Source organism: Amblyomma americanum, chromosome 4, assembly GCF_052857255.1.
Source record: "Amblyomma americanum isolate KBUSLIRL-KWMA chromosome 4, ASM5285725v1, whole genome shotgun sequence".
Classification (NCBI taxonomy): Eukaryota; Metazoa; Arthropoda; class Arachnida; order Ixodida; family Ixodidae; genus Amblyomma; species Amblyomma americanum.
In genome coordinates, this window is record NC_135500.1 from 200,272,836 (window position 1) to 200,300,428 (window position 27,593).

The 27,593-nt window shown below is 48.7% G+C and overlaps 1 protein-coding gene across 1 annotated transcript in view; it reads right to left on the reverse strand.

The window, feature by feature from the left end:
- Positions 1–27,593, reverse strand: part of LOC144129058 (neurobeachin-like) — a 318,181-nt gene that overhangs the window by 12,683 nt on the left and 277,905 nt on the right. The window contains 8 exon segments of the mRNA XM_077662943.1: positions 1,427–1,604; positions 2,978–3,067; positions 8,307–8,401; positions 14,172–14,189; positions 18,252–18,324; positions 20,079–20,605; positions 23,912–24,027; positions 25,000–25,102. Of these exon segments, the coding sequence (XP_077519069.1) occupies positions 1,427–1,604; positions 2,978–3,067; positions 8,307–8,401; positions 14,172–14,189; positions 18,252–18,324; positions 20,079–20,605; positions 23,912–24,027; positions 25,000–25,102 (1,200 nt within the window).

Here is a 27,593-nt window from a genome sequence, read left to right on the forward strand (position 1 = left end):
CTCTCGCTCAGGAGGCGAACGACGCTTTGCCAGCACCTGCCCGCAGCCTATGAAGAGAAAATAGTGGACTTCCATCGATTCGTTATCAGGATCCGGCAGGAGAAAAACTTCTTGCTCTCCCAGATAGGAAACGCGGACCAAACTCCGCTGAATTTCGATATGCCCAGCAGCAGGACAGTCGAACAGACAGGCGCTCGGACTGTGCACATCAGGACTACAGGTGCCGAAAAACAGAGGTGCACGGTCATGCTAGGCGTGACGGCGGACGGGCGGAAGCTCCCACCGTACGTCATTTTCAAGCGGAAGACCCTCCCGAAAGGAAAGCTCCCCCCTGGCATACACGTGCGCGTCCAAGAAAAGGGGTGGATGACCGCGGACCTTATGGTGGACTGGGTGAAGACTGTGTGGGGGCGGCGACCGGGAGCGCTTCTTTTTCTGTCGCTCCTCGTGCTTGATAGCTTTCGGGGCCATCTTCAAGAGTCGGTTCGGGCGAAGTTCAAGGAACTGCGCACGGACCTGGCTGTTATACCCGGCGGCCTCACATCAATGCTACAGCCTCTTGACGTATCTTTGAACAAGCCATTTAAAGAAAACGTCCAGAGGCTGTACGCAGAATGGATGGCCGAAGGTGAACATGCTCTGACGCCGGGCGGCAAGATCAAAAGACCGTCTGTGGAGCTGCTGTGCAGCTGGGTATCAGAGGCATGGGGGATGATTGATGTAAACATGGTGGCCAGAAGCTTCAAGAAAACAGGAATTTCGAACGCCCTGGATGCGACCGAAGACCACCTGGTGTAGGACGACAAAGAAGCATCGGAAGATGAAGAAACCATCGATTCCAGTGTCGACACGGACTCTGATGAAGAGTAGAATTGCCTGCAGGACGTACGCAACGCGAGTAGTGACGGGGAGGTTGCGCGCGGCAAATAAAGTGCTTTAGCAGCTTGAGCTTACGTTCACCCTGTACTTTCATAACGAAGGTAAGTTACGCTTGAAAGTAATGTTTTCGTTATATTTACAATTACGGACCTGAAAATCCTGATCTTGCACCCATTCTTTGCATTTAACACTCCGAAACATTTGCTTGAAAATTTTCCCTGCATAATTATCGCACCCCCAAACTTCGCGTTGATTTTCAGGGAAAAAAAGTGCGAGGATTACGCGAGTAAATACGGTAAATGGCAGTTACATGTTTAACATTGTACTGTTGTCATGTGTAGGTTTAACTCATGTGAACCAAGAAGAGAAGCACCTGCACACAGTTAGAGCAGCTCCAAAAGCAAAGTGTCTTTCCCAAAGCTTGCTTGCTTGAAACATGATCATTTTTTTTTTCTTAACAACTGCGTCTGTCCTCTGGACAACAGTGACAGTCACTCACAGAAGCCTGTAATCTCTATGATCAATGAATTCTATAGTAAACACTTACCGGAGTAGTTGCAGTTCCACCGATTGACAGCGAAGTTCTGGTTGCACGTGACAGTAACGACTGAGGGCAGTGGCAACTGTGGGTATGTGTTGGCCGAGATGTGGCAGATGGGCGAGTTGGACAGGAACTTCATGATCATGCACAGCTCTTCAGTCACTGGCGAGAACATCATTGGGCTCTGCATGAAACCACCACAAAGCACAATGTTGATTGACATGCACAAAGACATGGATACAAGAAGAGCTTCAAATGGGCCTAGTTGGTTTGCAATCTTCAACATTGTTATTGCGCTACTCAAGGTTTACGCAGACAAGAACGACACATACAGACAGGGCGCAAACTATCAGCTGATTTTATTGCGTGGGAAATTCGTTTTATATGAACTGTTAAGATGAAAAGACACAAAAACAAGTAGCTTCATGGCGATGAGTTGTCTAATCTTCTTCTGCTGACAGGCATGCGTAGAGGACGGAGTCTTTTCACTTCCTTAAAAAGTTAATCTTTTGCTTTGTCAGAGCTACCAAAGGGTCGCTTACGCAAGTGCCTTCCTTCTCAGGCGTCATGCAAAATGCTTCATATAGCTCCCTTTGCATTTTATCTTGGGATCGCAGGATGACAGTGGTGCTATCAAGCAATGGCTTGCAGTTTTTGCACTTGGAGCAATGCGCCGCCAGATTACCCGATGGCGGACGATGCCTGAATGAATGGCTCCGGGAGCATCGAAGAACATGGATACAGTCAAACCTCGATATAGCGAACACTGATATTACAAATTATTGTCTATATCGGACTCTTCGTAAATATTTTTGATAAACGCATGGAATTTGTACTTTACATATCGAATGCGGTTGGCCATGACACGGATATATCGAACTCTCCAGCGCCGAACTGTGCCCGTTCGGATGGCAAGCAGCAGGCTTCGCCGCACTGCACAAGTGACTGGTGGTGATGCGGCAAGCGTTCGCACCAAGGTTTGCACTTTTATCCTGCACTCGCCAACAGGGGCGTGTAGGGTTGCGGTCCGGCAGTCAGCACGCGTTCAAGCGTCTGGCATGCGTCGACAGCGCCATGGAAGCAGCAGCGCAGGTGGTTGTAAGCTTGCAGTAACAATCCGGTGCTCATGTCGGCTGTCGCGGAGACGGTGAAAACGGCGACAGCTTTCGCTGTGACGGACCACTTTCCACGCGACATGGCTGTGATGCGGAGAAGCTACCGTAGCCGGCGCTTAACCTGCGCTTGCGGTGCTGTGCGGAGAAGCCAAATTAACTGGCGCTCTGTCTTTTGCGGTCTTTGGAACAGTCGCCAAGCCTTCGAAACGCCGCCAAAACCTGGAGAAATGTCTCTCCGTTTCTGTAGTAATGATCGCCAAAATTGCTGTCGCTTCGATGACTAAATTGCGTCGCTGTTACGCCCATTTCTAATGAAATTTTATATTACGAATTTCGGCTATAGCAAACTATCTTACGATTTTTTACTTGTTCGCTATAACGAGGGTTCACTAGATTCCTGTTTTTTCCCAACAGTATCCATTACGGTATTGCTCCTACTCACAATGTGCATCGCCGAGCTGCGAGGTGGGTGTGGTTCCATCAGGAGCTGTGAAGGGGTCTGGCCAAAATTCTTGATTTGGTTCTCAATAGCCTTTTGGGGAGAGGCAGGTGGAAATACAATACAGTTTTAGCATCTTCTAGTCAAGAACAAAACCTTCAAAATACTGCTTCAAGAATAAAGGCACAAGTGCAGAATGTGATGCATGGATTATTGCGTATTAATTAAACGCAGCGAGACAACTGAAATGAAAACAGCAGGATAAGCATCAGATGTAGAATGCACTGTAAAACTGCGAGATAAAGAGAGAGAGGGAAAAATTTATTAATGTGATAGTGTTAAAGACCCAGTGTGGCAGAGAAACCGGTGCCGGCACAACGGAAAAATGACTACTCGGCTGCAGGGTCATGAATTCACAACCACCTGACCTCGTGCCGGTAATTCAAACACCCGACTGTGATCACACTCTTCCTTTCCACACATATATACATTGCTCCATCAACATGCGGAACAGGCTTGGTGAAAAAAGACAAATTAGCGATAGCGTGCTCGGATTGGTCACAAACTCCTTAAGGACGTTTATATATGCAAAGTAGTGTAATTGCAGTGAAAAGTAAATTTGGGTAAATTAGGAGCAATTCGAACCTAGGACCCTTATATTGCAAAATGGGCATGTTACCCATAGGCCACAAATGCTCGTTGGTTTAAGCAGTGTAGAGGTGGACCCGGCGAATGCGTTATGGTCTTTGACTTGGTGTAGTGTCTTAAGGACATGAACTGATGCATGCACAGTTAATTATGAATATTTTAATTAGTAATTAGGTAATTAAACGAGATGAATTCAATTTCTGAGATGGTTCATTGTACTTGGAACGGTTTGACGCGTAAGTATGTGTGATGTTTTGATCTGTAGGCGTGATTCGGGGAAAGAGAGAGAAGTATAGATCCGCCGCAGGCCCACCGAGTGTGTCAACATGTGGTGATACAATACTGCTTTTACATTAGGTCTCGTCTGTCTGGCTGAAAGTTTCCATCCGTCGCGGAGTTCACTAAAGAGCACTCCGATCCATTTTGTCTACGGCTTTCCCTCATAACTTGGATGCTTTGGAAGCAAGGTGGTAGACCAACACACAACTCTTCTCCCGTAGGGAACATACACAGCGACTCTAGACCTGATTAGCGCCATCTATATCTAGAGTTTGGGTTTTTCGGTTTAAACCAGGCAAAGAAAAACAGCAATAAGAGTACGCTGAATTCAATATTTGGAAATTCGGTTTTAACCGAAAAAGGTTAGTATTCTTGGTATGCAAGGCATGGCTAGCTGTCAATTGAATGTGAGCCTATACAAGGAAATATACAGCTTTGATCAGTGTTACTAAATAGTAATGATGGCTCTTCTGTCATCAGCACGCAGACCATGTGATGCCCCACGCTCGCACTCAACACAGAGCGACAAGCTACAAAAAACATGTCAACCTAGTTCTTAGAAGTAAACTTCCACTTCTGGTTTTGCCTGCTGGCTGTCTCATATAGCTTAGTTTCTCTTTTAATGACGATAGCAATTTCTTCTACAAGCACAGGTTCAAGTACTACCATTTGCACACGTTAATTAAAAACACCAATATTCACTTTAAGTCACTTTTGACCACACAAAATTACTCATTAAAGCATCGAAAAAGTCAGCATCTCGTTTGTAGACCATAATATACGCCGAAAAAAAAATGAAACCTGCATTCGGAAACAAAAATCGAAAAAAGTCTGCCGAATTTTTCAAAAATAGAAACCGAAAAGTCCTACCCCTGCCTAGAGCATTCAAACACAAAGGACAGTCCTGATCATGCATGCACTGCCATAAAGCAGGGCAGTAATCTTTTTTTTTATAGCACGTGTTTTATTAAGAAGAGTAAAGTCTAGTCCTTGCAGTGTTTTTCACATCACTCTGGGGTAAAACATAAGCTGGCTCTAGTCAATGCCTCTTGTATTATCAATGTCTGCCGGATCATTCGCTTTCCAACGGGAGCAGTGTGGACACCGAGCTCACCAGTCATTCGCTATATGGTGTGTGCTCTGGTGGGAGCCCGCATTACTTAACTTGGGCTGTGGTGCTTCCTATAGCTTCCATTATGCAGAGCAGACCGGCGGGACCCTATGTGAACAGCCTGAGCTGGGATAGGCAAGAAGGCCATTGAGTGTGGATTTTATTTATTTATTTTATTTATTAGTTACCTGCATCGCCCCGCAGGGCATTACAGCAGGGGGGTACAGACTTCATTTATAGGTATAAAGCAATTATTGCAGTGCATGGAAAAATGCTTCGTTAGATGTAATACATACAATGCTCGATGGCAAACTGTTCCAGTCTCGAACAGTTCTAACAAAAAAAGAATAACGCAAGACGTCACCCTTGCAAGAAAATTCTCTGACCTTCAAACAGTGGTCTAGTCGCTTTGATATATAATGAGGTGCCTGGATATATTGTTCGCGGTTTATGCCAGTTTTTGAATAATAAATCTCATGGAAAAATTTCAATCTGATGTACCTTCTACGGTCCTTCAACTCTTGCCAGTTAAGTTTTCGTTTGCTTTCCGTCATACTAACTTGCCAATTATAATTACCAAGAACAAATCTAACTGCCCTATTCTGAATTTTCTCTAATTTTTCTACACACTCAGATGTGTGTGGGTCCCAGCAAACACATCCATATTCAAGTATGGAGCGTACGTAACTGAAATACAGCTGTGTTTTTAAGTTACTTGGTAAATGGCTAAAATTCCGCCGTAGAAAACCCAAACGTGACGCTGCCTTATTCGCAATATAATTAATGTGCTTATTCCATCGTAAGTCCGATGTAAAAAAGACGCCTAGATATTTAAATGACTTGCTTATGTTGAGAGTAAGATCATTAATTCTATACCTATACGGATGATTAGCACGTTTTCTTGTGAAGGTGACGTGAACAGTTTTGTTTATATTTAAGGACATGTCCCAACGTACACACCAGTCTGCCACAGTATCTAAATCAGTTTGCAGGATTTGTGAATCAGAAGTGGAATTTACTACTCTGTAAACAACACAATCATCGGCAAACATCCTGAATGAAGACTGTATGCCAACTGAAATATCATTAATATACAGCAAAAACAAAAGTGGTCCCAATACTGAGCCTTGGGGAACTCCCGACGTAACTGGTGCATACTGTGAAGAAATACCGTTCAGAACAACAGCCTGCCTTCGTAACGACAGATATTCTGCAATCCACGCAATTATTTTACAATCCAGGTTATACGCTTTCAATTTGGAGAGAAGAAGACTGTGCGCGACAACATCAAATGCCTTGCGGAAATCCAAGAAAACGCAGTCCACAATTTGTTGCTTATCGATTGCCGATGCCAAATCATGAACGAACTCCACCAGCTGCGTATTGCAGGAAAATCCACGCCTGAAACCATGTTGACTAGTGCATAAGAGATTGTGTTTGGTGAGATGGGCCATAACGCAACTATATATTACATGCTCCATAATTTTACAGGTTATGCTGGTTAAGGAAACGGGTCTGTAGTTCTGAACGGAGTTTCGCATACCACTCTTATGTATGGGCACGACACGCGCTACCTTCCAATCAGCAGGCAAGTCGGTTTCATTAAGAGACTTCTGGAACAGCCGGGTGAAATACAGACATAATGTATCCGCACAATTCCTTAAAATTGCGGCAGGAATGTCATCAGGGCCACAAGCCTTAGCCTGATTCAAATCCTTCAATAATTTACGCACACCGTCAACACAAAAAGTAACTTCCGGCATGCAATCTATTTCAAAAGGTAATGCAAAACAGACAGAACGTGAACTAGGTCGCAAAAACACAGATGAAAAATAACGGCTAAACATTTCAACTTTAGCCTCATCATCATGGATGATTAACTCATCATTTTTCAGAGCAGGTACTGAGCTGTCATCCTTACCATTACGCTTCACATATCTCCAAAATTCTTTGGTATCTTTGACAAGTTTTTCTCCTAAATTCGAAAAATACAAGTCTTTAGCGATGTGAGACTTCTGTCTGAATTCATTTTTTATTGTTTTCAGCAAGGCCAAACACTCTGGCGATTTAGACAACTTGTATCTTCGATACATTCGTCGCTGTCTGCGAACAAGGGCACGTAACTCGGTGTTAAACCAGGGTTTATCTCGAGCTCTCTTACTTGATATAACGCTTAATGGAACAAAAGCTTCACGTAATTCGAACAATTTCTGTTTGAATGTACTCCATAGCTGTTCGATATTTAAGTTATCCGCGAGTTCATCAAAAGTTGGAAAGAACGATTCGAAAGCAGCGCTAATCGCCTCGTAGTTGGCCCTGCTGTAGACATAAATCTTTCGCCTAGGTGGTTTTGCAACCTTCACGTAGTGAACTAATAAATCTGCTAGAATAATATTGTGGTCGCTCAAACCAGGCAGCACTTGTACATTGCATACAACATCAGGCACGTTACACAGCAAGAGGTCGAGTACGTGACCAGTTCCGTCCGTTCGTGATGGCTCATGCACATACTGACAAAAGGTGTTGGAATCTAAAATGTCAAAAAAAGTTGAGTATAGATTCCCTCGAGCTACATCTCTTGGTTCGTTAGCTGACCAGTCAATGTCTGGAAGGTTAAAGTCCCCCCCTAAAACAAGGCATTCAGTGTTAATGGTTTCAAGAAAATGAGATAAGCCAACTAGCGGCTTTACAGAAGGACCAGGAGGCCTATAAAATGACCCAAGAACCATTGCTTTCCCGTTCGGCAGTCGTACTTTGCAAACAACCAATTCAGTTTCACTATCAGAGAATTCCATTTGAGCGCACGGGACACTTTTATGGACCAAAATAAACACTCCTCCGCCACGTGCACAACGGTCGCGACGAAAACACTCGTACGTGTCAGGAAAGGCAGGAGAAAGGGGCAACAAAGGGCTTATGCACAATTTTCGGCTGACATGAGAGGCACTGATAATACAGGAGGCGTTACTCTGTACACTGGCTGTACAGGCTTCATGAAGCCCAATCTGCAACGTCACTGACTCACTATCTGCATGGCCCCCCACACACTTTAACACACATCCCGCCAGTGGAGGCACTGACCGACCCTACTGCCTGTAAAGCAGTGCGTTCTTGAGGGTGGACCTAAGTTAAAAGCAAGCAGGCGGGAAAGACAAGCAAGAATTACAGTACCGTCTGCTCACTTGTGCAGACTATTTACTTGCCCATAAGAAACTGTGCACCACTGCAGTGCAAACCACCAAGCACTGCTGTGCATAAATGAAGCAACTCTGGACAGTCAGCATGCACACTGACCTCTTTCATGACAATGTCCTTCATGTTCTCGAGGTCAACACTGCCCTCGTAAGTCAGGTAGTAAAACACATTGGTGCTTCTAACAGCTTCTGGACCTGCACGAGAAAATACGTACAGATATGAGATTACATAACCCAGGCATAATGTATAATGGTACACACAGCATTCACTGTCACAAAAGGTACGTGGTTATAAAGAGCCAAATCTTGCCTTCATTATCATACGTTACAAAAGGTAGATACCACACCAGCTAGTGACCTGATCATCTATCAATATCAAAGGACGTAATATGCAGTCATTATTGCCTTTTCACATAATGTTGTCATTAACCCCTTGAAGTACACAGGAAAACTAGCAACAGAAAAATCAATACAACAATATTTTTTCTTTATCATGGCCTCCAAAACAACTCAAAGACAGCAAATGAAGCAGTTGGTATTAAACCCAATAAGATATGGCTTGGGACAGGTGCGCCCATATGTACCTCAAAGGAGCCAACTCACTCCTGCCGTAGCGGCTGCTTTTTGCGCTGTCAAATTCTAGAAAATAGTTCCTGGCCGCCACAAAGCACAAGTGAACTCTACAAAATCTGTAACAATTGAACTTGCGGTTTTCAACCGCCCACTTTGAGCAATTAGTGCAGCGCTTGCCGGAGTCACTGAGTTTTGACCATTTGGTGCCAGGGCTACGGGCTGCATCAACATCAAGACGCGTCACTGCGTGTGCACATTTATCATGCCTCGTTGCCCACTAGGGAAACTGCCGATTAAAAAACGCACCATAGCCTGTAGAAATTTCTTCGAGGTGAGATCAGGCATATAGCATTTTTAGCTTGCCACTTATTGTAGCAAATATGGGCGCTGTTCATTCCCTGTCTAGAATAAAAAGACGACGACGCTTACTCCTAAAAATGCTTTCATTTCAAGGGTTCATTATGCTAAAAAGAATTTCTTCTTGCGTGTAATGGATGCTGCCTTTCACAAGTACGCCAGAAATTAGTGCATCAAGGATCATCACTGCTGGCAAATTTTCACGTGGTGCGATGACACTACCTTTGTTTCTGCACGCTTTGCACTGCACCAGCCCGTACTTTACTCCTGCGTCATTTGTAAATTTCCTTGCTCTGTGAGACTTTGCAGGTGATTTGCTTTGTAGCATTCATCCCGCATGTCAGCAGAGCTGAGCGCTGTCAACCCAGTTCACCTGATGTGTTTACTCGGGGGACTGAAAGGCCTAAGCTTCTCTGGGTGCTCAATGTCAATATCTGCCCCAACATTACCCTGTCTCCTTCTGAGAAGTCCAAATCTTCACGGTCAAGTCGTAACACGGTCTTATGATCAATATCGTTGGCAAACAAGGCTATACTCTCTTCTCCTCAGACACTAAAATTTACGCAGTTTACCTGCCATCCTCCTGTGAGACAAAAAGCAGCGATCAGAAAAAAGGTAAGAGGATAGCTCATAGGCATGCAATAATAAGAGAATAAATACCAGTGATTTTTATTATGTCACATTTGGGACGGCGAGAGGGAGCCACCTTTGCTCAAGTCCGTTAACTCAAAGCAGGACTGAACATATGTTATAGTACATACGAACACACAAGTCCCATGCCAGTATTTCTGCTAAAGTTTGATATGTGCTGTTGCAATCATTGATTTTGTTTTCTCCGTAAATATACAGCCTAACAAAACTATTTTTCATCTTCTGATTGATAGCACACAAGAAATATTAAAAAATAAACTTACTTTAAAAGGTGGAAACCTTTGAGCTCCCTGTGTAAAACAGACTTGTTCTGAGAAGCGTCGGTGCCCATTTTATCGACCGAAACCTAACGCTCCATTAAAGTCAACACAAGAGAGTCAAAAGCACAAGGTATATGCTAATGCCCACTGTAGTTCCTTGGTTACACTGTTTCTTTTTTTTTTTTTTTCTGGGGACAGATATGTTCTGTGTACCTCAAAGTGCTAAAGAAGTCTTTCACTCAACTCTGAGGCAGGGTTCAATATACATAGCGTCAGAGGCCACAAAAACAGAGGTCTGCCAATTTCATACCATTATTAAGAGCTGAAGATCTTATATCACTGCTTATTCCCTCGTCGAGCCCATTTCTTTGCCCAATAGAAACAATTTAGCACTATAATGCAAATCACCGAGAAAGTCCCCCCACCCTTTTTGGTCTGCTTTACTGCACTTACCAGTTTTATGCCATTCTAGCTCGTACAGCCACCATCCGATGTTTACAGATGTTTAAGGAATGCAAATTTGATAAAGAAATGTATCTCCTCTGCATCTAGGTAGAATTGTTTCAGATGTAACGGTGCATTTCCCACACTCAAAATGAGGCTGCATGCAAAGATGATAGTGAAATTAAGTTTTTTTTTGCTAATATTGCGTTCCACAATCTTTTGACTCCTTTGACTGCAGGTGCACTTCCTCTCACGGAATATATCACGCAAGCAGTCACTCTGGACTGATATGACAAGTTTTTTTTGCCCTCAAACGATTCTACAAGCGGATATGCTGCGAATCATGTAGGCGCATGGGCGACATACCAGCGGCGTAGAAGCGCTGGGTGGCACTGGTAAGCGCGGTTAATGTCTCTTAGTGCTATGGAACAGTACCCGCACTTCTTTTTTTTTTTTTTCGCGCCTCCCGTGTTTCGACGATGCCCTTTTCCCCTCCACTCGACGCACAAGCCACGGCCCAAGATCCTCGCAGCAGTGCATGGAACTAAAGTGACGCCACGGAAAGAAACGCACGCGCCGCTCCCACGGCGAGCAGCGGCGCCACCGCTTCGTTCGAGACGCGACCGTTGCGCTTCGCCGGCGCGCGCTCGATCGATCACCGAGGGAGAGGAGGTCGGCCCGCAGGTTGATTACTAATGGACCCTCCTTAAACTGTGCGACACGTCTGCGTGCCGCTGTTGTATGAGCGGAGAAAGACGCGCGCACACAGTCATCGGGCCTGACCATGGAAAAGGGCGCGAAAAATGAAGCGGAAGCTGGTAAGATATGCTAGACGTGCGGGCTTCCGCCTTTTGCATATATTATGCAGGTCGTCAAAGTTCGTTTATAGGGCTCCAAAACGTGGATAGAACGTGCTTACGCGTCCACGTCGGGAATACAAGAGGAGGGGGGGTGGGGTCAGATACGAGATACGCGAGTGGTTTCTTTTCACTAGCTCACGGTAGCGGACGCACTTACGACGTTTCTCGCATTTTTTTTTTTATCAAACAAGACGAAGATGCTGCGATGTCAGCAGACGTTAAAGATCCCCTGGTGGTCGAAACTATTCCGGAGACGACCACTACGGCACCTCTTCCTTCCTTTCTTCTTTCACTCCCTCCTTTATCCCTTCCCTTACGGCGCGGTTCTGGTGTCCACCGAGGTATGCGAAACACTTGCTTCGTCATTGCCTCTCCTCAAAAACCGCGATGCGCACGTACGGGCACAAGAAAATGGTGTACCGCGAGTGTCCGAGGTGCGTTCGATGCTACACCGACATCCGCACCACTCGCCTCGAGCGAGTGAGACGCGGCGACCGCCGCAGACGGCACTCACACGGGGACGGTACGACTCCGGCTCACTGCTTAAAAGACCGCAATTCGGCTCACACGACCGGGGCGCACTGACCGCAAACGGCGCGGCAGTCTCGACGGGTCGGCGCAGCAGCGTTCGCCCGCGAAAGTCACCAAGACGGATGGCCGCGCGGGGTACTTTGGCCCCGCTGGGAGATTCCCCGCTCCGAACAACGAGCGGCCCGGACACCCCGCTGGGAGGGCGCGCAGAGAGACAAAACGCGGAGGGTACGGACGAACCGGACGCGCGCCCACTTCGCCGCGGCTCCTCAGGCGCGTCGACAAATTGCTCCGCTGCGCACCCGGGGGCGCCGTACATATACACACGTACACGCAGCGCCACGCACGGCGTTAGTTTCGTGCAGCGGTGGGAAATGTTCTACCATCCCCTTTTCGCCACGAATTTGGGGCCAACATAATAATAATAATAATAATAATTGGTTTTTGGGGGAAAGGCAATGGCTCAGTATCTCTCTCATATATCGTTGGACACCTGAACCGCGCCGTAAGGGAACGGATAAAGGAGGGAGTGAAAGGAGAAAGGAAGAGAGAGGTGCCGTAGTGGAGGGCTCCGGAATAATTTTGACCACCTGGGGATCTTTAACGTGCACTGACATCGCACAGCACACGGGCGCCTTAGCGTTTTTCCTCCATAAAAACGCAGCCGCCGCGGTCGGGTTCGAACCCGGGAACTCCGGATCAGTAGTCGAGCGCCCTAACCACTGAGCCACCGCGGCGGGCGGGCCAAGATCCCCCTACGGTAAAACGCATGCACGAAATGGAGTAAAAAAAAAAGAAAAAAAAATGAAAATTGGTTTTTGGGGAAAGGAAATAGCGCTGTGTCTCACATGCCGACGGACACCCGAACCGCACCGTAAAGGAAGGGATAAAGGAGGGAGTGAAAGAAGAAAGAGGTGCCGTAGTGGAGGGCTCCAGAGTGATTTCGACCACCTGGGGATCTTTAACGTGCACTGACATCGCACAGCACTCGGGCGCCTTAGCGTTTCGCCTCCATCGAAACGCAGCCGCCGCGGTCGGGTTCGAACTCTCGGGAACTCGGAGATCGAGTCAGACTCGCTATAATTCTGGTTAAAGAGACAGCCGAAATACGCGCCGACAAGCTTGTTGGGCGTTACATATCCTGAAACTGGACCGATGGGCACAGACGTTATCATTATTATTGCGTGAGTATTCACCTACTGACAGGAAGTGCACCTAAGTATATATATTTTTTTCGGGTTGAAAAATTTCCTTTCACAATACATTTGCCTCCTCGAAAAAAAATAGAACTGGTGTTTCAGTTCTCACTGAAGGCAGCTCCTACTCCATCTGTATGGAAATAAATTATCCGATTTGAACGCGAGTCATCTCCACTGGTCAACAAAGAGAAAACACAACACTAGTGTCCCAGCATCCAACTCATTGGAAAAATCAGATTGCGGCAAATGCCCACTGTATTTATTACTTTTTTGTATATCTATACTTCTGCGAGAAAATGGTGATCATCAAAGAACTGTCCTGCATCCCTCTCAAAGGCCGGAAACGCAAAGCTCCTCGCAAAAATCGCTACTTCCGTCTCGTCACTGAGCGGTTCCCGTGCGCTATATATATAGTGCAATGGCCGACGACAGCCAATCACAGACCAATCTCGTACATGCGAGCAGGTTTCCGAGTCCGATCCTGGTTCGTTAGAACAAGCTTTGGATATGTTCAAAACTGAGCGTGGCTATTTCACAGCTGCAATAGGCTGCCGACAGTAGGAGGTGCCATTAACGGTTACAAAGAAACATGAAAAAGGGAGCGCTACTCAGTTATAGAGGCTCAGCCTTTAGTCTCAAAGCAAGAAGTCAGCTGTCCTGTGCCTTCGCTTTCGGCACCATTGGCTGCATCTATATCGGTTTTTGGCACTCTGCGCACGGTTTGGGCACTCTTACCCTCGGCTCGGGCACTCTGCGCTAGGTTCAGGCACTCTGCGATCGGTTTGAAACATCTGCATTCGCTGTGGGCACCCTGTGATGGGTTTAGCAGTCTTCGCTCGATTTAGACACTCGAGATCCTTACAGTTCCTTAAACAACTACAGTCCTTAAACAACTACAGTTCCAGGCTTCTCTTGATAACTACACGACATAACGTAACTTCAGAGGCCGCTGGCAACACCAAAACGCGCAGCTCTTTCTAGTTACATGAACAGTAAAGAATTTTTCGGGCCAGTAATAGATGTTGCTACCACATCGCCCAGCACCACCACCGCATTCCCAAAGGAGTAGCGCTTGCAAACGTGAACTTACTCGCTCTCCTACCGGAACCTAAAGACACCACAGGGAGAATAAAAACACAAGCAGACAAAGCGAATAAGCGTTAAACCAGGAAAAGCAAGCGCCCGGCGCCAAGCACTTCTACACACACTATAGCAACAGAATACGGCACACAAATGCATACTAATTCTTAAAAACACAGAAAGGACGGCTTAAACAAGGATCATCGTGCACACGAGGCCGGTTCCTTTCCGAGTCTACTCCTTTCCATTACTCGCTTGTCCATCGCTATGGTCCCTTTCATGTGCGCCAATGTCTAAGCGGCGCGTCGTAAGGTGAGGCGCAGCGCTCCGTAGCGTTAAGCATGGCACTGGCGACGCTTGACGAAAAAGTGCAGACAAGAGGCACATCGAGGCTTGAAAAGATTAATTAGATTTTCAGACTGTTTTCTTCAAAGTTGCTAGCCTCGCGAACACTCCAATCAAACAAGCGCAACAGAAACACATGCCACATGAGACACCGTCACGTTCACACAAATGCATGCATCGAATGTGCGCATGCGCACACAGCGACAGACGAGGCTCATGGCGCTACAGAATCTAACACAAAACGCCTGAAAGGTAGCCCTTCGTTGCACAACAACTGCAAGTGTTTGTGAAATTAAGACGAAGCCTGCGAAGCCTTCGTTGGGTGGCCTGTCGCCACACTATATAACAAAAATGTGACAGTTATAGCCTCGCAATAACTACCAGCGCAGATTACTCAGAACGACTGCACGTTTACCGTCTCACAATTTGTTGGCGCCGAACAGGAAGCTATATGTATACAGCACGGGCCACCGGATGATCAGGGCTATTCGCCGTCAGGGCAGCGCGTGATCAGACAGCACTTTCGCTGCCACACATTGGGTCATCACAGTTCTCGAAGCGGCGGGCGCGAAGCCAGCCTTGACAGTTCCACCCCGAAACGTTGGCGCCAGCAGTGCGGTTTCCACTTCGGCGCCAGCAAATTGTGAGACAGAGTACAGACGCTTTGCAGAATTACCGAGCGGGCCAATTAGCGAGACCGAAGCCCGAGCAGCCGTACATCTGCGTCGAGAAGAAAAAAAAAACAAGAGTTGGACTCGGCATTCTTCACGTTCGTACGGAGCCGCGCGCTGCAGCAGATGATGCTATAAGCCCGCACCGGTCACGAGCCCGACAAGGGGCTCGGCCGTGGTGGTGGGCAGGTAAGATGAGCGGCTCCCAAGACGAATAAGGTCATTAACAAGCGACGCATGTGGGCACCGGGAAGATGGGGGGAGGGCAGACGACGACGTATCCCGGGCCCATTAAACCAGATGGGCTCATGGGCGAGCGCCCCTAATCGAAACTCGAGCAGGCGGGCAGGGCCAGCCGGCGCTCATCGCCCACAACGAACGCCGTGCGTTGCGCGCGCACGCACGCACACAATGCACTCGCGCGCGCAGGTCGAGTTACGCGCAAGGCGCCCGCCCTCCCTGCCGTGACGACGGCAAAGACGACGACGAAGCGGCGCCGGCGGCCGCAACGCAAACAGAGCCACGCCCCGCGATCACGATTTTAATTAGCCGCCACCTAGACCGACGAGGAGGAGAACGAGCGGAACAAGAGCTCAGCCTCCTCCTCACAGCGCCCGCGACGGAGGGAGCTTTGCCCGAGTCGGTGCGCCCGGCGGACGAGAGATGGCGCGCGCGTTTCTGCCTTCTGTGTAGTCGCCTGCGTACTAAAACGGTGCAGCGCGGGGAAGCCTCGCCTTATCAAGCGCTTAATTCACTCAACCCCTTCGCCGCTATCCCTTCGTGATCGGCCGGCGTCTTATCAGTTATCTATTGCTATCGCGATTAGCCTGCACGCCGGTGACCGCGGTCAGCCTTCAAACTGTTGATACTACGTGCTTTCAGTTTTTGTAAATTAGGCACTAGATTTCTACATGTCGGCTGCGGCTTCTAGAGCGCTGCACGGTTTTAAGACACAACTCGTGCGAGCGCCCCTCGTAAAATAAACACGGCGCCCAGGGCGGAAGGGGAGTTTGCCCCAACCAACTCTTGCTCTCCGCTGAGCCATTCTAAGGGGATAATGGAGTCTATGAAAAATCGGTCCGGCCGCCGGGGACCCGAAGCGATATCAGTTTTGTACGCTCGTATAAAATAACGCCAAATGGACGGGATGCTGAGCACTCCTTTTTTTTTTCTTTTTTACGATGTCAAGGAAGTGATTAACAAGTAGCAACCTCAGAAAGTGGACGATCCGCACGTCATTATTAGGAAGGCACTGTCCAATGTGCCGCCCGATCGACAGTACCTATATCTAGGGTTGCTCAACAGTACGCCAATCGCGCGCTCGTCCCACGTTTCTCAGTGGTTGTTCGAGCGTGCCCAGTCGTGAGAATATCCGTTTTCTGTCGCGCCCCGGCACAGCACTGAGGAGAAAAACTTGTCCCAAACTTTGAATTAAATGTAGCAGGGCCTATTTGCACACTCCGCGCTCGAGGTTATGAATGAACGTCCCAGCAATAGGAAATTCAGTTTCAATAAGGTGTTTTAAATGCTAAGCTATCTTGCTAAGCTATCGAAGCTACCCCATAGAGAACGTTTTGGTGCAGTGTTGGCGCATATTGCAGTTTCATTCCGTGTTAACTTTGAGCCTGTAGCTCGGCTGTCGCGCGACACTGCTATTGAAGCTTTTCGCTCGAGAAGACGAGCCGATGAGCCCTTTTGCTTTTCGCTCTATTGCGGAGACTGAGTTGCAATATCCAAACATTGTGCGACATCGGACAGTGATGCCTGCGCATTATAACCACCTTGTGTTGACAATATCAGAGGCCATCATTAGAACACTGGCGAATCGCTTTCACAGCATCAGCAACAGCTGAATGTTTACACCCACCGCTCCTGACGGAGTGTTAAATTTCCCACAACTTTGTCCTTAAGCCAGCCTTAGCAAGCACAGAAGAGGTGAACAGGTTTTTTTTTTTTTTCTCAAAACTGTGGCATGGCGCGACGTAAAACGAATATGCTCATGACTCGGAACACTCAACCACAGATGAAACGCAGACACGGACCAATTATCCCTGCTGAGAACCGCGCTACGATAAGTGCGATTGGCGCACCGCCGGACGGAGTGCTGAATGCCTGAAAGTGGCAGCAAAGACAACTACGGCGGAAAGACGCACAGATGACAAGGCAAGAGCTGGTGTGACATTCCAGAGGTGCTCGTGTTGAAAGGACACTGAGGACAAATTGAAGCTGGCCTGTATCGATAGATTACCGCGTTCGATGCTACTTAAATTGAAAACGGAGCCTTTAAGTTAGAAGCGGTAAAACATTAAGATACAGGTATCGCCGCCACAGGCAGTTCTCGCTAGCGAACTGCGGTGACGTCAAGACCGATTTTTGTTCCCGGATACCTGAGGCTAGGCGCTCACTTTCAAACGGCGATCAAGGAGCCCTTGACGTCACAATTTTGAATCGAGTGGCGGGAAAAAATAGCAATTTTTTCGGCAATAAATGCGTCTTTTGTTGCTGAACAAACGTCAAAGCCACGTAGAGCCAAATGACTGATTATTTTTTTTTCTCTAAGAACAAAAATTGCACGGAGTTGTCCTCAGTGTTCCCCTTACCAATTTCGTTTATTTCAGGGTCCTCGGAGGACTTCCAAGAAATTCTCTGCCGCACCGAGTAGCCTGAATTTTACTTTTCGTTTGAGGGCCCAGCTGACACTGCTGGTAATGAACGCAATAACTGGCGGCGTCAGTTCGTGGTACAAGCGAAAACGTCGAGGTTTGAGGTGACGGATCCTGAGGGACCACTACGTTATTAGAGAGTTTTAGCACCACCGGACGGTGAACACGGTAACTACGGTAACTGCTAGCGTACATCCAATGTGGCAATAGGCAAGCCTGGAAAAGGTAGCAATAGCAACGCGTTGCCGTATTTGCCGTAAGGCTGTCCAGCTACACTAAAACTGTCTATTAAGCCTGTTGTCAACGGCGTACCCCTCCGGTTGGTTTTGAGACGATTTATTCTAACACCGCCGACACATATGTGTACGAGCAAAGCTGCGAGGCATAAGGCGCACTGCTCGAGCGACTCACCCCTCTGCTTGTAGCCGAAGATGAGGTCGATCCACTGGTGCAACTGGCAGGAGACGAACTCGGACTCCAGGGCCTGAGGGGGCACAGAGTAGCCAAATTCTTGAAGGGAAGATGAACCGGTTTCCATGAATTGCGCGAGATTCAAGGATTGGAACGTGTAAAGCCCGTAGGTAAAGCAAGCGAAGTTTTTTTTTTTTTTTGCGCCAGCATTTACAACGGTAACGTAACCGCAGATTAAACTTTAGGCTTCTCCTCACAGCGTCGGAGAGCAGAGAAGCAGCTCGGTGATGACGTCACTGACGATGCGATTCCAAATTTCCCTCGCGGCCATACAACGCTCCGCAGGCTTTGCCATCGGTGGCGTAGGTTTTCTTCCTTCAAAGCAGACGTTTCTGCGTTGGAAATGTACCGCCGCCGTAGATGACGTCATCATACCCCCCCCCCCTCTCCTGACGCTGTGCGCTGCGGAGAAGCCCGACTGCCGCAGCGTCTTTATTCGGCGAGTACGTCGCCATTTTACATGCTGGCACAGCTTTAATTGCAAGTTTCACACACTCGACCCCTTAGGCTCGTTCCAATTCTAAAACCTCTGCAGTTGTCCTTAAATAACTGATACGGCAAACTTCCCGAGTGGCTCAACTCGGAGCAGGCCGTCAGCACAGCTGCACGCCACGCGCATGACAGACCGGAAGTTGGCCGAGCCACCTATTCCGCCACTGGGCCAGTTTCATTAAAATAGATGTTTCTACAATCATGCTTTCTCATCATTCCGTTTGATAAGCGAATCTGTTAGTGCTTTTGCGATTTGTGCTTTTGCTGTCCGCAGTGAATTGAGGAGACTCCACCAACACCCATGCGGAGCGCGCTCGTACGGCTCCGGTCTGCCGGTGACATCACTGGTCACGTGACCATGAGATGGTAACGTGATGTGTTACGCCAACGACGCCGTTCACGCAACTAATAGCATCGCTGTAAAAAAAAAAGCGCTCAAATAAAATATACAACACACGCCCCTCTGCTCCCCTCATAGTAGACAGAATAAAAACGCTCACATTTGCTTTTAAAATTATGGCGTCGTTCCCTACAAGTCCTCGCTTGTGCGATTATTTTCGCGGCACTAAGACAAAAAATGGGGGAAAAAAAGGAGCACGGCGCTGATACTCGAGTGTTTTAATACCCCTGTCACACGGGCACGGCAAAGGCCTCTGAGAATCAGGTCCCTATGTCCAAAGGCGTAAGGAGTGCAGCTACACGGCACAAATATTGCGCCTTTGCCGCAAAGGGCCTTGGAGGCGAAGGCGTCCGTCAGAGACCTTTGGAGCCCAAAGGCGCGGCCTTCGAGAACCTGCGATCGCAGTGCCATCCAACGTCAAAAAGTAAAAACAATGAAAAAAATACATAAGTCAACAATGTTTTAAAACATCGTTAAAAAATACGAAAGGTGTGTCTGGCTTTGTTTTCTGCACAGGCTGTTTATATTTTATGCTCAGATTTCAAAACAATAATATTGTTGCGGCAACACCGCGTGCTTCTGGTGGCCAAGGCGATACACATGTGTGCTGCTGCTGATTAGAGTAGCTGTAGCATTTCTTTTAAAGAAGCAATTAGAATAAAGAATTTTCTGACCTCCACGAATCAACAGAATTCCCCAGTTTAATTTTAAAACACTCACTTCAGCCGCCTCGAGCGCAGCAGTGGGTGCTAATTAAGCCTCAACGACTGTTTCCCCTTTGGGCTGCACCGTGTAGCTGCGCCCCTCTGCTGGAAAGAAAGGCCCTCGAGAAATGCCGCGTGACAGGGGTGTGAGAAACAGGAAGGCCCACTCGCCATGCGGTTGATGCGCACGAACTCCTCGGGCGAGGCGGCCCACGGGGGCAGGACGACGTCGCCGACGGGCGTGCCGTCCTCCTGGCGGCCCAGCTGGTAGCCGTTCTTGTTGACCAGCATCTCGGGCAGGTAGAAGAACTCCGGGATGAGCTCCTTGACGTCGGAGGTGTCGCGCTGGCAGTTCTTCCAGGACTGGCCGATGGAGGCGAACATGCGGTTCGCGTGATCGAACTTGCCCCCCTGCAGCGCCAGGAACAGCGTGGTGAAGGGCTCCACGCGCACCAGCCAGTTGAGCGTGAACGCGGCCGTCGAGTAGTGGGTGCCGTAGTGGAAGGGCGGGATGACCTCGTGCTCCCACGTGTCGTAGCGCTCCTCGAAGAACGCCCGCCGGCTCGGGTTCAGCGCGCCGATGGGCTTGGACAGGTCCCGGTAGTTGCTGGGCAGGCTCAGGTCCAGCTCGGGAGACTCGTAGTTGGTGAGCACCCACGGAAACACCGGGTACTGGTTCAGGTCGTTGTAGGTGCGTCCTGGGCGGGAAACCCTCCCTGTACGCGGCACGCCTCACGGACCAGCGGGCGTCGCCGCCTAACGCTCGGGAGGAGGCCTCGAATTCGGTTTTCTCTAAGAGAGGTTCACGAGGCCGAAGGTTATGTGGTTAAGAATTTGTTAAGCTTAACCTCAAATTACAAGGGTCATGCCTCACGGACCAGCGGGCGTCACCGCCTAACGCTCGGGAGGAGGCTTCGAATTCGGTTTTCTCTAAGAGAGGTTCACGAGGCCGAAGGTTACGTGGTTAAGAATTTGTTAAGCTTAACCGCAAATTACAAGGGTCATGCCTCACGGACCAGCGGGCGTCACCGCCTAACGCTCGGGAGGAGGCTTCGAATTCGGTTTTCTCTAAGAGAGGTTCACGAGGCCGAAGGTTACGTGGTTAAGAATTTGTTAAGCTTAACCGCAAATTACAAGGGTCATGCCTCACGGACCAGCGGGCGTCACCGCCTACCGCTCGGGAGGAGGCTTCGAATTGGTTTTCTCTGAGAGGTTCACGAGGATGATGGTTATGTGGTTAAGAATTTGTTAAGCTTAACCGCAAATTACAAGGGTCATGCCCCACGGACCAGCGGGCGTCACCGCCTACCGCTCGGGAGGAGGCTTCGAATTCGGTTTTCTCTAAGAGAGGTTCACGAGGCCGAAGGTTATGTGGTTAAGAATTTGTTAAGCTTAACCGCAAATTACAAGGGTCATGCCTCACGGACCAGCGGGCGTCACCGCCTAACGCTCGGGAGGAGGCTTCGAATTGGTTTTCTCTAAGAGAGGTTCACGAGGACGATGGTTATGTGGTTAAGAATTTGTTAAGCTTAACCGCAAATTACAAGGGTCATGCCCCACGGACCAGCGGGCGTCACCACCTAACGCTCGGGAGGAGGCTTCGAATTCGGTTTTCTCTAAGAGAGGTTCACGAGGACGATGGTTATGTGGTTAAGAATTTGCTAAGCTTAACCGCGAATGACAAGTGTCATGTTCCTGCAATGGTGAAGGCCGAAGCGATTCACGAAGGCATCTTACGTCTAAGGCTACTGCAAGTAATTTAAGCACAGAAACTCTCAGTAGCTTGCAGAAAATCTGTCAACATGAAACCTGCACAAATCGCCGGCGCCTAAATACAACACACGATAGAGAGGTGGAAACGTTGCTGAAGTTGCGTGCTTCTTATTTAAGCGTTTCAGTGCCGCTTACAGATCGTCAAGGTTCTGCAAGGCAGTAATCAACATCATGTGCATGCGATGCATGTAGAAGGGCTTTATTGGCCAGTTGGTGACTTATTCTAAAAGATTGGCTTCACCGCGGCAACACAAGACACGGCAGAGAAGCCAGCGAGAAGCAGGAAAAAGCGCTGTTTCGCCGGCTCTGGCCCGAGCGCGGGCCCGGTCGGGCTCAGTCCCGTATAAAAAGGACCGGCTTTTGATTAAACATTTTGCAAGGAGAAGTAGACCCGGGTCGTTCTAGCAATGACGCAGGTGAAATAGCGCCACGGTGCGGCCCGAGAAAAAAAGTCACTTAACGCATATTTACTTATTTTTTGGTGTCTGCAATAGTTGCATTTTTCTCTCAAGTAAAACAAAAATACATTTTTCTTCTTGTTTACCAGCTGTCCGGAACGTCTCGGAAATCGAAATAATCCCCGGAACTCAATTATTTGTATGCAGTTCATCGTTGACGCTACGTCATTTGAAGAACGAGTTTAATCAACGTCCCTCACAGTGCCATGTCCGAGTAATTTTGGATGCGCAGATTGGCCGTGTTGAACGAGGGAAGAAATTACGTGTCATTTTTCAGTAACTGAAGCACAGGAGCGAAAGGCCACTCGCGCCGCAGATTCAAAAGCGCAAAATTCAGCAGCTTGTTGCCCTACTGCGTTGTTCTTAGCGACGCGTTGTCTAATGCCTGACACACAGCTCATTTACATGAGTGCGTTCACCTGCTAAAATACAGAACACTGCTGGCTTGGGCTTTTCTTGCTACCAACGAGCACACGCAGTCTGAACTACCAAAAGGCGCCCCGCATCTGCTCGATTTTGTGTTAGCGTTCGCGACTGGACATTTGAAACCTCCTAAGAGCCGCTGGAGACGGACCTCAAATCAAATGCTCGATGGACAGGCCTTTGTTCCAAAACAGCCCTTGATTGTGTGCCTTCACTTCCCCAAAACACGTCGCTATGCGATGTGAAACGCCATTGGAGAAGAGCATATTGGTCACTTCGGGTCTTTCAGCACATGCTACGCAATAAACAGGTGCTTTAACTTTTCGTCTCTAATGAAAGATTATTGGCATGCAGTGCGGCCATGAACACAACACTGTGGCCGGCAAAAAATAACGGATAACAAATATAGACGTAACGCAAAGCAGTTTATTAACGCGTGTGTGAAGCCCTTTGCATATGGCTCTCGAAACTTCTGAGTTACTTACAGGAGGGACCACTGTTGAAAAAGCCGAGCGGAAGAACCCGCTTCATCTTCTCTTCTTTTTGTGTTTATCAAGACATGTTTTTTTTTTATTTTTGAGCGCTTCGCCGCCCACTTCTCTACTCGAGTACAGTATAGAAGCCTACTTGTACACTGAACAGTTTACCTCTTCAGCTGCTTCGGGAACGGACCCGAACTAAACAGAGCGAAAACGTAGGGAGCTCGTCCCGGGCTTGATGCCCCGTGCCTGGGCTGGGCACGGGATTTGAGCCTCGGGCCCGGACCGGGCTTTAAAATGAGGCCCGTGCAGCGCTCTAGCACACAGCGCGGCGCTCCGCACTGTGTGCTTCCATCTGCTGTGTCTTGTCTTGCTGCTCCGAAGCAAATCTTCAGGATGAAGGCCAGAATTAACCCAAGAAGAAACTTCATCGAACGTCCGGAGGACGCTTGTATGCATTAATCCCGCACTAGCAAAACATACGCGCCCCCTAAATACGGGCTAAAGTTAACAGGGTCCGGTACATATGCAGGAAACCAAAGAGTCAAAATTTTAGCTTCATACACCGAGAAATGTACACCTTGCACCGAGACACAATCGCATCCAACCTGAGCACGCACTCACGCACGCACGCACGCACGCACGCACGCACGCACGCACGCACGCACACACACACACACACACACACACACACACACACACACACACACACACACACACACACACACACACACACACACACACACACACACACACACACACACACACACACACACACACACACACACACACACACACACACACACACACACACACACATTTGTTTCAATGAAGGCAACGCAAAGAAAAGAGACATAGCGCCTGCACGTACCAGCGATGGTGTTGAGGAACATGAGGTACTCGAAGTTACTGATCTCCCGCCTCTGCCACTTCTGGGTCATGTTGGACTGCTGGAAGATCTGCCGCGGAGACATGAGCGACGCACGCCTGCGACGGAGAATATATCAAGACGGGACGTAGCCATCGTAAGCCAACACACGCACGCACAGTTCACGCGCACAACGCATGCACGCTGCAAACGGTGCGCCACCCACCCACCCAGCGTATTTACAGCGTCCACTGCCAATAACAGCGGCGCTGCCCAGACCAGGCAACAAGCAAAGCCACGAGGGCAGAAAAGAAGACAGGGTGATCTCTGCTCTCCTGAGGCGCCCTTTCAAAAATTTCTTTAGACAGTGTATAGACTGTCCATAGACATCTGTCTATAAAGTCTATAGACTCTCTATAGACAAACCCTAGAGAGCAGTCTATAGGCAATAGAAACCCTATAGACAGTCTATAGACAATCTATAGATTTATGGCCGTACACTTTTATTAGATTTTTGTCTATAGAAAGTCTATAGGCTATGAATGGACAAAAATAAATGTCTATAGGAAGGCAATAGAGGCTATAAGAAGTCTATAGACTGCCTATAGATCATTTTTGTAAGGGCGTGTTGGCAAATGTGGCTATGATATTCGCGAAAGAAAACGTCAGCATGCGCTGCTAGGAAACAGTTGCCTCGTTTCACACTGCGATCTCAGTATGGTGCAGGGCTGCAACCGTATACGGGTGACAATGAGATCCAACTCGACCCAGAGCGCCGCAGCGGATCCCTTCCACCGCCAATGCAACGCGCTTTACGCTCCACACCAACGGTGCCGAACTGTGCACAAATCTAAAGTCCAGTCCGCATATGAAGCTCTATACCACGCAAGGCGTTACGCAGAAATTTGAGGACAAGCAGAGAGACGGCACACGGCCACGGCTCTGGGTGCCAAAGACATCAATCAGCACAAGTAATCGGCCCTATGTTGTAAACGCATTGGCAATGCCTGTCCTACAAGGGACAGAGTGAAACCATCCGTCGGCAATATTGGGCCGGTTACCTGCGTTGCTTGGCATGCAACCTGACCCACCTGGTCTGCGGGATGCCGTACTTGATGCCCACTCCGACGCACGGCAGCGACTTCACCACTCGCTTCACCGTCTTCTGGCTGTCGAAGGCGAACATTATGGAGGCTGAGGGAAAAAGAGGAAGAGAGGGAGAGAGTGCACGCCGTTAACACGAACCAAATGCCCACTGACGTATCGCTTAGGATATAAACGCTTAATTAACCAGAAACTCGTCAAAGTGGATTGTTACTATTACTCTCTTATTCCCAAAACATATGGCACAACAGTGCGTAATTTTTTTTCCCTATGTTTGCAGAAACCTGTACAGGTCAAATCGTGTTCTCAAAAGTATATACTGTCTACAAAGCTTGCAAGGCTTCTTGTTTCAGTGAGAGCAAAATCACGAGGTATACGTGCGGGCTGTATTGGTCACGATTGTGTTGTTCAGCTTTGGTTCATTTCGCTCGTTTCTGAGGCCTGTGGTCAGTCTGAAGAGTGCCCAGCCCAAAACGTGCGCAACGTGGGCTCAAAACAATAACGCTTGTTCTCTCTCGTTTATGTCACCTCTTGTATAGTGTACAGGCGAGGGCGTGCGTGCAGCATGCTTTATTTCTACGTATTGTTTTTTTTTTTGCGGCTCAAAGTCATCCCAACTACGGCCAAAGTCTCCGAAGATTTGCACTCACCGGCAAATAATTGCGCCTGATGAGAGTAAACCAAGCTTGCAAGTTAGCCAAAGGTACCACCCAACTAAACCCGAATACAATATACTTGAATGGATGATGTGCAAACCGACCAGCTGTATCAAACGTGCATTACTGATAAAAGCATCAATGGTATGTTCGTGACGCAATCAGACGCACGGTACAATGCTACGCAGCGAGCCGACAGAGGACACACGGGAAGGATATGACGACATCGACCTTCCAGTGCGTTCAGACGATGGTCGCATTTATGCCACCTGGGGCTCGGGTTGTCATGTTGCGAGATGAAGGTCTTCCGCACTCGAAATGTCGTCTATTCGCTTGAAAATATGGGCTGCGTCACTTAGACCCTACGGCGCAGCGACACATAAATTTGCAAACACCGGCGCATTTATGCAGCTGCATCACGATAAATCCAGCGATCATCCGGCCCCAAGTCGCCGCTTCGTACAACACAGTAGTCGGGGAGGGGTTAGCCACGCGCAGCCGTTTCATGTTGGACAACGACGGCTCTTCTGACCCGTTGCGCCGCACAACCACGTACTTCTCAGCGCAGAGCCCTCATTCAGCGGAAGACTTCCGCTTCCGCACACGGCAGAACTTCAGAGATAGTCAGTCGTGCCTGCGGCACCTCTAGCCGACAACCTCTCCACCTACCGCAACAACAACAACAACAACAACGATAAAAAGAATCACCGTGAAAGCGCAAGCAGTGCTCGCGGCCGCGGTATACGTGAAAGGTGCACGACGGGGGTCAACGAGAGTTAAAAAAGCGGCTAACAAACCTCCATAGGGGGAGGGGGGGGGGGAGATAGAAAGGAAAAAAAAAACATTTTCGTATACTAGCGCCGAAAAGAGCGAACAAACGCCTCCACAAAGCTTTCCCACGAGGCTGACAACCAAGCGCGTTCCGAGGAGCGCGCGCACGCTCGGCAAATATGAAATTACGCGCTGCGCGGTGAAACGAGCCACACGATGGTCACGGAAATAATGAAGGTAAAACAAAAAAAAAGCACGCCAACCCCTTTCCCTTCTCCTACCGTACGCATGCACAGTGCCGTGCGGGGCCCCTCGCAACACAACACGACGCGGAAAAGAGGAGAGGCCCGCCCGCGAGTAGCCACCGCACCATCGGCGTGACGACGCGCCGTGTAAACACAACCGCCAGCGAAGGGCCATCATCACGCTCTTCGAGGAGGGCGGACTCCGTCTCGTGGGCGCTGCCGAACCCCCGTCACGCGGATCGGGAGACCCTTCGTGCTTCCTCGCTTTGCGCCCTTCGAGACCCGTCTCCGTCGCGCCCACTCCGAGGATCTCAGAGTAGGCGAAATGGGACTAAACGCACCGCTTCGACCTCGCGACGAACACGAACGGTTAGTCCCCGAGTGTGGGGGGACTAACTGCTATAAGCCTAATGGCTATAAGCTCTCGAGCCCAAAGCGCGCAAAAGCGGCGAACGGATAACTGGCTTGATATGGAGAAAAAAAAGCTAAGGCGCCCGTGTGCTGTGCGATGTCAGTGCACGTTAAAGATCCCCAGGTGGTCGAAATTATACCGGAGCCCTCCAGTACGGCACCTCTCTCTTCCTTTCTTCTTTCACTCCCTCCTTTATACCTTCTCTTACGGCGCGGTTCAGGTGTCCAACGATATATGAGACAGATACTGCGCCATTTCCTTTCCCCCAAAACCAATTATTATTATTATTATTATTATTATTATTTATATTATTATTATTAACTGGCTTGGCCCGTTGTATATACATGCGGGAGTATATAGATGCGGTCCGAAGTAAACGGAGCACGCACAGGTCTTCTGACCCCATTTACGCGTTGTCTAATGTAACATGGGACGCATGGCATGCACAGGCTGGCAGTGGTCGTTTGTGCAGTGGTGCTGTTTCTCATGGACACATT